Source organism: Sprattus sprattus, assembly GCF_963457725.1.
Source record: "Sprattus sprattus genome assembly, chromosome: 18".
Classification (NCBI taxonomy): Eukaryota; Metazoa; Chordata; class Actinopteri; order Clupeiformes; family Clupeidae; genus Sprattus; species Sprattus sprattus.
In genome coordinates, this window is record NC_137916.1 from 15,370,348 (window position 1) to 15,383,859 (window position 13,512).

The following is a 13,512-nucleotide window of genomic DNA, read 5'->3' on the forward strand; positions in this document are numbered from 1 at the left end:
AGCGCCGTCACTATCCAAGCATAAGAGCTATAGCCAGAATATGATTATCTTGGGGTCGACCTAGTCTCGAAACATTCATTTCATTCTAGCGATGCCTTTGGACTTGGTCTTGGTATAGGCTTCTCTTACTAACATGGTCTTAGCTACAACACTGCTGTTGAGCGTGGGCCGTTAAAAGCTATATAGCTATCGCAGGGCCCCAGCGACTGACACCAGAGAGCGTATATCCAACTGTAAATTGACACAATAATGAAACCATGAAAGGCAACCCCCACCCCCCCTCTTCCGCGGGTCTGGCGCAGCCTGCACTGGGCTTGGAGCCACTCCTCAGACCGCAGCATAAGCAGCGCTGGCTGGAATGCGTGACGGCATGCAGCGCCGCCCCGGTCCCAGCAGCACGCCTGGTCCCACTTAGGACGAGAGCCGGCCCAGAAATCATTAACAGATTGTTCATTTCAGTTAGAGAGGAGCTGAGTGGGAGAGTGAACATGCAGAAGAGGGAGGGGCAAAGAAAGTGCTGGAAACGGTGGTGGTGAAGAGCCTATTACCAAATGTTTGAGTTTGTCATTCCACGGCCCTTGAACTAAATTACTTTCCTTATCTCGAAGACTCATCTAGAACTAAACGCTACAAAGGACTATTATAGAGACTACAGAAGTACCACACACAAAAAAGAAATATATATATATATATATATATATATATAAAACAACTTAGATAACAACTTTCAAACAATTGATAAGAGGAAACTTGATTGACATGCTCGATAGCCACAGTCAATCTATCAGGCTGGCAATGTGAAGCATGTCCTTGGCCAACACAGTTGTTAACTATTGATTTAACATTTCCTACAAACATCCGTAAGTACCTATTAACCAGCAAGTACTAATAACTGGTAGGACTGCAGTAAATAGATCCCAACTATGCTTACATAAGACCAAGTGTTTAAATACAAGTTTTATTTTTGTGTTCTTAATAATGGAAATGGTACAAAGAAGTGGTCTATAATGGTTATGAGAGTGTGGTAAAAATTCTTTAAGACCAGACAACCACGTAGCAGTAAGCAGAGATTCCATCTTTTTTCTCAACCGGGGTAAGGTCCTCAGAGCAATCCCAAGTAAAACTGGCCCAAACTATACCTCTATAGACACTCATTCTGTTAGCTTCTCAAGACCCACGTGAGTCGTACACACAGTTTAACATACCCTTTTCTAGACAGAAACCATCTACTTCATGGTGTCAATTATTTGTGTCAGCAACCATTTCTGCAAGTATAGGTAAGGTATGTCACACGGTAGCACATGTCTGGCTTAAGGAAATCCATCCAACCCAGTTATGTTCATATAGCCTATACATACCGGTAGATATGTTCCTCTTGTTACTTAGAGAGAGGAACTGTGCACCAAAGAATTGACAAAAAGGAAGAGCATTTACACAGTAAAAAAGTATTTAACTAAGCACATTCGTTTGTTAACCACAAGAATCCAACAAAAGCATCATGTTGAAATGGCGTCTTGATGTTTTGATGACGAGATGGGTGGGAAAAGTGAACTGCACTGGTGACTTTGAATATTTCTAATAATAACTAGTGGATGCTGTTGTGGGCATATATTTTTTTTCAGTGCTTGAGGTTTAACATTTTAGGAGCACCATTGTTCAGAGCATGACCAGGGCTTTACAGACCTATTTGTTTACGTAATAATAGGTAAGTATTTGCAACTGCCAGACAACAAGCCTGTTAAGTGTTCCCGTCACTGTACACCAAAGAGGGGGTTTCTTTAGCTGACTGGAAACTAAGTAATGGATAATCCCTGGAAAGACAAATCAAAAAAGACACTTGGGTACAAATGATGGATAGGCAGATGATTTGTTTTACTGATGAAGTCCCTCATACATTCTTCCCGAACACAATCATCTATTACTTTTATTATTATTATATGAAAATAGGCTTAAGACATTTATAAACACAACATTTGACTTGACAAGGATATGAAACAATGGCTGCTCATATGACAATAGTACATGGCCAGAACTGGCTGCTCATATATCAATAGTACATGGCCAGCACTGTAGAGCTGAGTTCTGGATGAGTCTGAGGTTTCACCAGCACGACACTCCAGAGCACATCCGATGGCACCCCATCAAGGGTGAGCCCCAGAAATACAAAGACAGAAAAACACATCACATAATCAGCGCATCAATCAAACAACGAAGCTGTGAACACAAAAGTCAGTTAAGTGACTCAGTCACTGCACAGTACTGTCATCTTAGATGAAAGGTCTTGAGAGCTGGGTTTTCGGAGCACTCACAGACAGCCTAAGCCGGCCAGGAACTGATGACCCCCGCCCTCCCCTCCTCACACACACACATGCTGCCTCAATGCATCGCTGTGGTTCTGTGCTCAAACATCTGCTCTCTGGTACACTCGTATAAACTTTAAGTATAAAAAACATTCTCATAGTTAATTATTTATTTATTTATGTACACAGGTATGAAAATTAATTGAAGGATGAGATTGTCACAAAGGTGAATAATATTTATGAATAGAAAAATTAAAAAAAACTCAGAATGCTCAACTTTTAAAGCTTTTCAGACTGCAGTCCGCTTCGGACCACTGCTACGTTCCTTCCTAAATGAAGGAGTGTCTATTGAACGTTTCACTCTTTGGTATGTATTCTTGCCCTGCGGTCCTGGTCATAAATCTGCTCCAGGCCTGGCAGAAAATAAATAGCATGCTGCTGGGTTCCAGGGGGTGGCCGGCGACAAACAGGAAAGGCACCTGGTGTCTATCTCCTATTCATCTCAGGGCTTCAGCCAGCATGCTGTGATCCAGCAGCAGGACCACCACAACTCTTGGCATGAAGAGCGAACAAATGTCTCTTTGAAGGCTGCGCTTCAATGACCCCTCCGAAGAGTTTTTTTTGTGTGTGTGTGTGTGTGTGTGTGTGTGTGTGTGTGTGAGTGTCTGGTAAGCTCTGTGTGAGAGCATGTGTGTGTGTGTGAGTGTTTCAGGGGGAGGGGCTGGGTGCTTCAGAGGGAGCGGAGTGTTTCACACCACAGACACACCCTGTGCGGGGCTGGTGAGGGTGGCGACCACGTCGGGCCGCTCGATGCGCGTCAGGGCTGAGCAGAGCAGCCCCAGCGTGGCGCCCTCCTGCTGGGCCCAGTCGCTCAGCAGCGTGTGCACGGGGTCCTCGCCTCGCCCAAACAGGTCCACGCGCTCCTGCTCGTAGCCCAGTGCCTCGGCCAGTGCCCTCCAGCCTCCCCGCGCGCCTCCTTCACCCAGGGCCAGCTCCACCTCCTCCTTGCGGTGTGGGGGCAGGTTCACATACAGACGGCTGTCCTGCTTGCTGTCTCTCTTACTGCCTGTAAGGGGAGGAGGAGAATCCAGAATTAGTGTGTGCCTCTGCGTGTGTGTGTGTGTGTGTGCGTGTTTGTGTGTGTGTGTGTGTGTGTGTGTGTGCGCGTGCGTGTGTGTCATTACTGTGTCCATATTGAATTCCTAAACTGTGCATTTGAGATACATGATTTTAGATCTGAAAATGATCTAACGAATGTGAACAGTACCTCGTGATTGATTTTCTTATTGTCATAGTAACAGATATGTGAGTGTTTAAGAGTGCTTTGATTCTGTTTGATCTCTGACCTTTGCTAGGCTGAGTGTCTTGCAGGCTGTGTGAGTCGAGGAAGACGCCGCTGTCGCTGTGCAGCTTCTCTCCCTCAGGGGCATTGTTGACCTCGGCGGCACGGGCCTTCCCCAGCGCTTGCTTCTGCTGGCAAGACCTCCAGCTGCAGCACACACACACACACACACACACACACACACACACACAGGTCCAGGGTCAGCTCAAGCATAATGGTCATGCAATTTTAATGGTCATGTCAAAGTGAATAAACAATATCCACCATTTTGGCTTGAACTAGGCTATTGTTTGCCCCACCTGCACCACAATAGTTCAGACTGAGAGCACTGGAATTAAAAGACTGGAAGTGGGTGCTCAAAATATTGCCTCCAGATCAAGTATTTCTCTGGATCATTTAGGTGGTTTTGAAAGGAAGGGGAATACAGATCTAGTCATACAAAACAATGTGCCAGACATGCTTGAGGCAGGAAGGGTCTGATGGATTCTTTTAAAAAGACTTATTGTGTAAACATGAAACACAGACTAGCTTTGACCTTGACAGTCTTAATCGAGTGCATGTTCTGTGTCTGAGTGCCAACAATTCTGTTCTTAACTAGTTCCCAGTACTTTGTTCTTGAGTTCCTCGCACACAAAGTGATTGTATTGAAACTTCAGACGAAAGAGCAAAGCCAGTCTTCGCACATACAAATACAAATCTTATTAATTGAGTGTGGACCACAGAAGTACCATTGTTCATACTAGACTTTTAGACTTTTGCCTTCAAACACTTTTGAAAACACAATTGGTAGCTTGACATCAATTGTCTTTGAGCAATGTGCATTTTATAGAGATACTTTTTTTTTTTTTTAAGAAATTACTCCTAGTCCTTTTAATATTGATTTCTCCAACAAAACATTTTCAGTAGAGCAAAGTTTCCTTAATCCTTAATTATTGCCGAAGTAACACTTAGAAATGAATATGTGCAGAATTTTGAAAAGTTACATTTGCTATTTCAAGCAAATATAAAAGATAAAATCCTGTTAGATAGAATTTGACCTTTGCCCTGCAGTACGTCCCCTGATGCACACACTCACCATTTGTAGGCCACATAGAGCAGCAGCCCCAGCACCACAGCAGCCAGCACGGACACGTACACCAGGATGTTGCTGCCTCCACGCTCCTCCTCGTGGGGCGGGAGTCCCGGGACGTCAGACCGTGGAGGTTGGTGACTCGTCTCTGTGTCCCCGTCCTCTACGTCTCCGTTGGGCTTGCGTGTGGGGTCACGGGGACCATCGGAGCCAACTGGCTGCGTGTTGAAGTGGAGCTTTTTGTCTGAGGGAGAGGCGAGCAGAGGAGGGCCGAGTTTTATTTCAGTTTTTATCACTGCTCAATAGAATAATCCATAAACAGTATATTCTGCTCGTCTGACAAGTGAGTATTGCCTGGGGAATTTGCCATTTTTCTGCTCAAATAACTCGACTTCTGCCATCATCCTGTTCCAAAATACGCTTTTTTTCCCCCTCACAATTCTCAGCTTGGAGCCATAAAACGTCAACAACTTCAAATCAACACGTTCTTTATGGCCCACCCCCGCCCCCTCCACCAAGGCTTTTATAAAGATCTGCTCATATGTGTCAGCACTGGAAGAGCTTTTAATTTTCTGTCCTGCACCACATCAACCCATAAACACATCCCACATAAAGAAAATGCCCAAAAATTAAAGGATGTACTTTTGGAGAGAGCAGGGCTCTCATCACTGAAGGGATCTAGAGCTTTTGTAAATGTGACAAGAGAGATTTGCATGCTAAATTTAAAATATCCGTTGAGAGTCTCACTGCAACTAACTTGGTCCATTAATTACTCTGTTTTTCTCCACTCACTCTCTCCATCTCATCTTATTTTGACCTTACATCCCTTCATGAGTCTTGGGAACTGATGTAGGCTGGTGGATGGCCTTTGGAGTCAGGATCTCTCCAGGAGATGTCGTGACCTAAGGCTATATCCACATTAATACATTTTGATTTAAAACCGCATCACTTTTGCTGCGTTTATATCTGGCGACCATATCACCCAAAATGGTGACTTAAACAAACGCTGCAGGCCCCATTTTAGTTTAAAAACTTTGGGGTTGCGTTTCAGTCAGAAACAGAGACTTTTGAGAACGATGACACCCACGTTTGCTTCCTGAATGGGTATTGTCAGTCACGACGTTTCCTTTCCTGATTCGTCACACTCCAATCAGATAACCCTTTTTCGGCAGAGTAGACCATCTGCTTCCTGTTTCCATTACATGCGCATGCCCAGTGTACATGAATGGTCACGTGATATGGGTTTTCAGATCCGTTAGTATGGACAGAGATTACTTCTGATATTATGAGATTATATTGGAGCCAATATATTTTAATTCTCCTCAGAGGCCCCTGCCTGAGGACCTGGGGATTTTCAGAGCACATAAGAGAGCCACTCCACTCCACTCCACACCACTCCAGCTTCAGCTCCAGATCCCAGCAGACTAACACAAGGGTTAAACACCACAGTATGACAACCATTGTACTTCAGACACTTTTAAAACTTTTCCCCTGCGGACCCCCTCTCCCTTCCTCTGTGTGTGTGTGTGTGTGTGTGTGTGTGTGTGTGTGTGAGTGTGTGTGTGCATGTGTGTGCGTGCACTCTACAGCTGCAGGCCACATGTACCTCTTCTCTCTCCCTCTGCCCACACATACACACGCACACACATTTACACACACACCATACATGTGTATTCAGACTCTCTCTCTCATGCACACACACACAAACACACAAAGACAGACAGTGTGCACTCACCCATGCAGATGGCATCAGATTCAGGCTTGCAGGCACGGATCTCCACTTCGCTGTCCTGGCATTGAGAGCACGGTGTGCAGGCCTTGAAGGTTCGTGGCTCCTCTGAGTACGCCGTGCCCACGGGGCAGTCTGCACACCCCGTGTCCCCCAGGGGGCCGCACTCCTGCGCCACCCCTTGCCCGCGCGGGCATGCCGAGCAGAGGGCACAGAGACTTCGGGTGTGATTTCCCTCACGCCACAGGTAGGAGTTGGGGCCGCAGTCGCACTGCGTGTCCTGGGTGGGGGTGCAGGCGACCAGCTGGGGGACGCCACGGGGACACTTGGCGCAGGGACGGCACTGCGGTGAGTCCTCGGCGGAGCTGAAAGTCAAACCTGACACATTTGCATACAAACAAAGGTTAACAAGCAATCCTATTCAGAATACCATACCCTCCCATAAAGTACCCTGTACTCTGTAGGTAATTCTTACAAAAAAGCAAACTATATCTTCTGACTACACAATTAGTACTTTTATTTTCATCTTTATGATCTTTCAAAAATGTACTTGAGATTATTCTCCTTTTACATAGTACATAGGAAAATTCGGCAAGTACCAAAATGGCTACGTTCAGAGTATGAGTATCAGTCTGGTGTGGACGGCTTCTTCATAGGTAACACACTCACCCTCGTGGCACGCCTCACACTGGGTGTTCTCTTTGCCACACTTCACGGCCACTCGTGTCCCAGATGGGCACACCTTACAGCATTCACCAGCCTCTGTGTACCTCCCGCTGGTGCAGATATCACCCACAGCAACCTGAGATACATACACACACATACATGTACCGTCAAAACGCATCCCAACCACTGCTTTCAACAACTGGTGCAAACTGTAGCAGAAGTCTCAGATGTGTGACTCTGGACAGCTGAGTGCCCTTGGAGGTGTTTTGCTACATACCTGACATGAACACATTTACAAACAAAGAAATGCATATTGGCTTCTAAATAACTAGCCTTCATTATGTTCCTTAATGTGAACTTAGCGGGGGCCAAAGCAACATACTAAGATCCTGGGGACCTACTGATCTGGCCATGCAGTACAGTGTGGCTGTGAATAATAGTATCAGCTTTACAGTACTGCCATAAACACTGCACTCTTTCATTTCGATGTTGCTTCTAAAGCCAGCCTGAATGAAATACACATAATATGCACTGGGGGTCTACAAAGCCTTCTACAAAGCTGACACCTTCACGCAGACAAAAAAGCCTTTTTACTTTTGCATTTTATTGACTGCAGTGCATCTTTTACGGCTTTGACAGGATGGTGCTTCCCAGGCCTGCATATGAGACAAGAGTGTGAATGGTGAGAACAATGGCCGAATCATCCTGAGAAGCTCTCTTTAGAGGAGGATCAAAGAGCGATTAGCAACTCAACAGCCTGGTGCTATCAGCTAGGGTATCAGCATAGTCCACAGATCTAGATTAAATCCACCCTCTTAACTCTCTCTCTCTCTCTCTCTTAAATTCTATGCATGCGTTTTATTGGCAAAATTACAGACTGGAACTCTCCCTCTCTCCCTTCTCTCAAATGTTTTACAGAGCCAATGTTTCTCACTGAAGCTACATAGGCTATATAGACTTCTAGCTGACGTTGCTGTGTGTGTGTACGTGTGTGTATGTGTGTAGTGTGTGAAACACTTCCCCAGGCCTGAAAAACTCTGTGCCACACAAAAACGAGTCTAACTGGTCCATTCTAAATGCAAAATAATGAATTACAATGTGTTCACTATGAAATGAAAAAATCTGATGACCAACAAAAGGATAAGTTAGAGAAAATAACATTAATACACTTCAACTGACTGAGTAAACGGGTGTGGATGTGTGTGTGACAAGTGTGTTTATGTGCTTTTAATGCAAAATCGGTCTCCTGAATTGATAGGGTGTGACTAAGGTTAAGCCTGGAGGGGTGTCTGATTCAGAAGAGACTGGAGTGTGTGTGTGTGTGTGTGTGTGTGAGTGTGTGAGTGTGTGTGCGTGTGTGTGAGGGAGAAATGCATACAGGGGTGCTCTCATTCATGTCTCACCCTTGAAACGCTTCCCTCATCCCTACATTCAAAGAGAGTGGTAAAAGACTACATCCACCCTCCATGAGGAAAAACACTGCCTCATCTCAAGGCTGTTTGATAGATTATATGAGAATGAGACATATCATGCAAACAAGGCATGTAGAAATACTGTTTTTCTAAGAGTCGATTCAAACCTTGTCCACAGAGTGCTACTATTCCTCTCATACACACACACACACACACACCCTTCCAGACCACGGCATCTTAAACATGCATAGCTTCTATCCATGCTTCTAACAGACGACTGGCACTCACACCCCTGGGGGCTGACAAGAGCAAACAGATGTCTAACAACTCACCTCCTTCAAAGGAAGCTAAATACTACTCTAAGATCTCTCTCTTTCTTTCTCTCTCTCTCACTCTCTCCTCTCTTGTTCTCTGATGTCTATCTGAGGAGCGGGCGCAGCGTGTGTTGACCTGCAGAGTGATTCACCCCCCTCCCCCCCCCACACACACACACAAACACATACACACACACACTAGATGTGTTGACAGTTAAGGCCGAATTATGCTATGTTTTAGACGTAACGCCTAAGCACGTAATTTACACAAGGAACTTGTTTTAGACAAGTTTTGATTTAAGGTTCGTTTTAGACGCAGAGCGTGTTGCAAAGCAAATTGACGCCAGAACTGTAGATTTATTTTGAGTTAAGTAAGCCTATTTATTGCAGCAGGACAAAGGAAAAAAACTTACCGGAGCATGAAAGTGTAGTGGGCGAAAGGCTTGATGTTATGAATACATGTGTTACACAAAATACAAATGTTGGCAATTCAGTACCAGTGGCGAAAAAGACATGACGCAAAAGTTCGTTTATTGACATCTTTTAATGACTGCGACAGGCTTTAAAACTATGTGTTTATGAGTTACATTATTTAAGATGAGGTGGTAAACGGTGAGAGAATCTCATCATGTTGTCAATGCTTGTAACTACAATGGTGCTGGCCATCAGTTAAGCCCACGTTAATGTTAACTTTTGTATATGAGCAGACCGGGCTCATTCTATCAAAATCGCGGGTGCAATTGATTGATTCACGTCAATATGAACTCAATGAATGATACCACCATGACTCACAAGTGGTGGAAAATGAATATGAAAGTATTTGTTCGTGAATTAGCACATTTTCTTCTAACAATCGCGGGTGAGAATGGGATATTCTCTAAGGTAACGGCAGGTTACTGTTAACTTTTGTATATGAGCAGACCGGGCTCATTCTATCAATCTCACTGGTGCAATTGATGATTCACGTCAATATGAACTCAATGAAAGATATCACCATGACTCACAAGTGGCGGAAAATGAATATGAAAGTAGGGCCTACCTATTTGTTCGTGAATGACCACATTCTCTCCAAACAATCGCGGGTGAGAATGGGATATTCTCTCCATAAATTCGCGGTAATTTAAGCATTCTATAAGTGTTTAAAGAGGATTTGTAAAGGAGTTCATGTCTTTGGACCTCTTCTGTTATGTTTGTTCCTAATCCATAAGAAAAGGCTTGTGAGACGGTCTGCAGGGTATTCATGATTTAAAAAAATGTCTAGGTCTAAAAAAGGCTGTAGTATGCTATTAACCCGGAAACGTGAGACTCTGTGAAAGGTTGTGGTAGCCGGCCAATCACAGCCTTTGCGAGCTGTGTAGGGCCGTAGTGTTTTAGTCGCATAGTCAGGAATTTTGGGCGACGCACTTAAGCACGTAAGGGGGGATATTTTACCCCGCAAGGGGGGGTTATGTATCTTACGTGCTTACGCGTTACGTCTAAAACAGAGCATAATTCGGCCTTTAAATAGCTCTCTTTTTGCCTTGCAGCATTTACAGTCGCCTGTTACTGCGCGATGCATATGCTTTAACCTGTCTCACAATCACTCTCACACAAGAGACAAACTCCACAGTCAGTCACACCTCAGTGAATACAATACCTTCACTTAAAATACCTCACACCAAAATGTGAAAGAATTTTGAATAATGAGGAATAATAAGAGTGCGTGTGTTTTAGTGAGTGAGTGAGTGAGTGAGAGTGTAAGAGAGAGATAGAGAGGGAGAGAGTCTCTGTGTGTGTGTGTGTGTGTGTGTGTATGTGTGTACATGAGGAAAAGAGATGGAAGAATCGTGTGCTGGTTAAAGGACTCAGCAATGTAACCACCATTTACTCCCAATTCCAGTTATTAAACCCATAGAGAGTGAGTTCCTCTAAAGCCAAAGGGAACGGAAGGACAAGCCAGACATTTTTGAGTGTCACCACAGTTTATCATGAGTAGTCCATATAAATATCACACATTTATAAAGCATATCCACCAGAAGAGCTGCCTTCTCGTTGCCCCAGGAGACCAATCACTGCACATGCGACCACCAAAGAGAGCCGGGCCTTTTAAAGGACTCTGGACCGTCAGTGGCCCAGCCAGTGGAGTGCATAAGCTGCACACGTTGGGCGGACTGCTGGGCTCTGGAGGGTGGGGGTGGATATGTCTAACCTGAGTGATGATGAGCCCATCTGCTCCAGCTGGGGGATAGAGCCTCACTCAGCTCCTCCTGAACCCTGACCCCTGCTCCTCACACCCAGGTGCCGGGGACACCTCTGTCACTGATGGGGGGGGGGCTCTCTGCTCTAACGCGGAGCCTGGGCCTGCCTCTCAGTGCTCCCCTGTGGGGCTATTGAATGCTGTAATCACCTCCAACACTGGGGGCAGGAGCACAACTGGGGTCAGAGCAACAACTGCTTCTGTGCCACAGGCATTTTGTATGAAAGTATTTCTACACTGACAGCCTGAGCCTCTGGTATTTTTTTTTTTAATTTCCCTTCACAACAAAAGTTCTTCACACACACACACACACACACACACACACACACACGCACATACACACACACACACACACACACACACACACACACACACACACACACACACACACACACACTACTTGCTTGACTCTGAACTTCAGACAAAGCACACTGGGTGCAAATCCAAAGACTTCTTATAGTCCTTAAATTTGATGACTTTGATACACATGAGCACAACAGTGACCAATGGAATGAGTTAATGCATAGAGAGTGAGACTCCACACAGAACGCCTATGTGGCTACATGGAACTTCAAGTTATTGAGCTGCAAATTCGACTCTCTGCTCTCCGCAAACCAGGAGAAAATGACGATAATTACTAGCAATACTTCAACTTGTGGCGGAGTCTGCATTCGGAACTGACAGAAGGAATGAGTCTGTCACTAACTGTGAATGCCAGTGCGCTGCTCCAACGGTGATGGGAACAACGCTGATGTAACTGTCATCGCTACAAAACGTCTAAACTAAAGTAATGTGTTCAAGCCTGGCATTCCTTTGCTCTTGAATCATCAAATATACACCGAACCGAAATAGAAGTGTTTTAGGGCGCTCTTAACGTTGCCTATTGCCCACGCCAAGCTCTTTCAGGACTACAACTTCAACGGTGTCTGCATGGCAAGCACTTCCAAGTTGGATTCAAGAATTGAATTAAAGTTGACAAATTAAAGCAGGCTCTTTCAAAGGCGAAGCTCTATCAGAGCCCATTGTAATTTGTCTGTATTAATCATTATAAAGCCGAAGAACATGACAAACCTGGCATTTTAAGAATTCAGAGAGGTAGGTTACAACGCCACACAACTGACCTGCAGGCTATGGGATGACTAGCAGACACATTTCCGAGAGGTTTAATAATTCCTAACAAGATGAAAAGAAAAAACTAGCAACATAATACATCTTTAAAGCGAACATACTAGCCTACTACAATGATATCGAAATATCGTCACTAATTTCAAGGGTAATACAATAATTTTGTGCAAATTAGACATTGTTCCCAACTGGGCAAACGGAAATCAGGGACATAATTAATTCGTGTTACGAAGAAGTTGTGTGTCAATGGGGAAATAATCACACGACTGGGGTAAAAAAAATGTTTTGCCAGAGCTAAGATCTCTCTTCAAAAACGTAAGCCTCGCGTCTCGATGAGACCGTGGAGGAGAAGCTTACCTTTGAGAAGAGAAGGAGCGCCCAGACCCACAGCAGTGACATCTCTTTTTCTTTCCCCCCAGCCAACAAAGAACCACTTTGTACGCTATCCGGTGGTTCTTCTTTGTAAGTCACTACAGTTTCTTTGATATGCGGATACGTTTTATTCAGACTAACTTCAGACTACAATTAAAAAAAATATAAAGTCATCACTCGGAACGGACAAAAGTAACCTAAACAAACTTTCTGTCAAGCTGGAAATCCCGGGTAGTCTTTTTCCTTTCAGTATACGCAGTTAGATGGACGCAAAAAGTGAAAACAGCTCCTTTTTAGTGTTTGCATTGAAAGATGAATACTTCTTCACCCCACTTTCTTGTCATCCGAAGTGGTAGACGTGCGCTAACAGCCTGACTTAACCCCAAACTTCCAAACCCTCACGTGCTCTCATGCGCGCTTTGCGATTGGATGTTTGGGCGGGGCAATAAATGCTCTGTGGGGTATTTGTATGCTGCAAAGGGTTATAAATTAAGGGGAAAGGCACCGGAAACGGCAGGAATCTTAGTACATAGCATGTTGATAACAGCCTTGCTTTGAAGCTTAGGCTATTTCACCAGGCATTTGCCATCATTACATTTATCATTTTGGACAAAACAGCGCACTGGTTAAGGCCATGGTGCTATAACATTTATTGTTATTATTGTTGTTGTTGTTATTATCATTATTATTAGTAGTAGTAGGAGGAGTAGTAGTATGTTTTGGCATAACGGAAGGTGGATTCTTCACTTCTGATTCAAAACTGCCCAGAACAGGCGTGCAAAACACTTCCCAAATCCCAGTGAATATACCACCTGGGGTCTGATCTAGGCTATGAGAAAACGGCGGCAATAGGATCTGTCAGCGACTTCAGTTACCGGTCGGCGCATCAAAAGAGGGCGAATTCCCGTTGTCAAGGGCTTGTTCTCAGCCCACGCTGATGCTACAGA

The 13,512-nt window shown here is 44.6% G+C and overlaps 1 protein-coding gene across 1 annotated transcript; it reads right to left on the reverse strand.

The window, feature by feature from the left end:
• Positions 1–3,031: 3,031 nt before the first annotated feature.
• Positions 3,032–12,592, reverse strand: nradd (neurotrophin receptor associated death domain; the record flags this gene model as incomplete). The annotated part of the gene is made up of 6 exons (XM_080856982.1): positions 3,032–3,366; positions 3,647–3,789; positions 4,718–4,955; positions 6,447–6,818; positions 7,110–7,242; positions 12,551–12,592. 6 exons carry the CDS (start codon positions 12,590–12,592, stop codon positions 3,050–3,052), a joined length of 1,245 nt encoding a protein of 414 aa, XP_080713108.1. The 3' UTR covers positions 3,032–3,049.
• Positions 12,593–13,512: the final 920 nt, after the last annotated feature.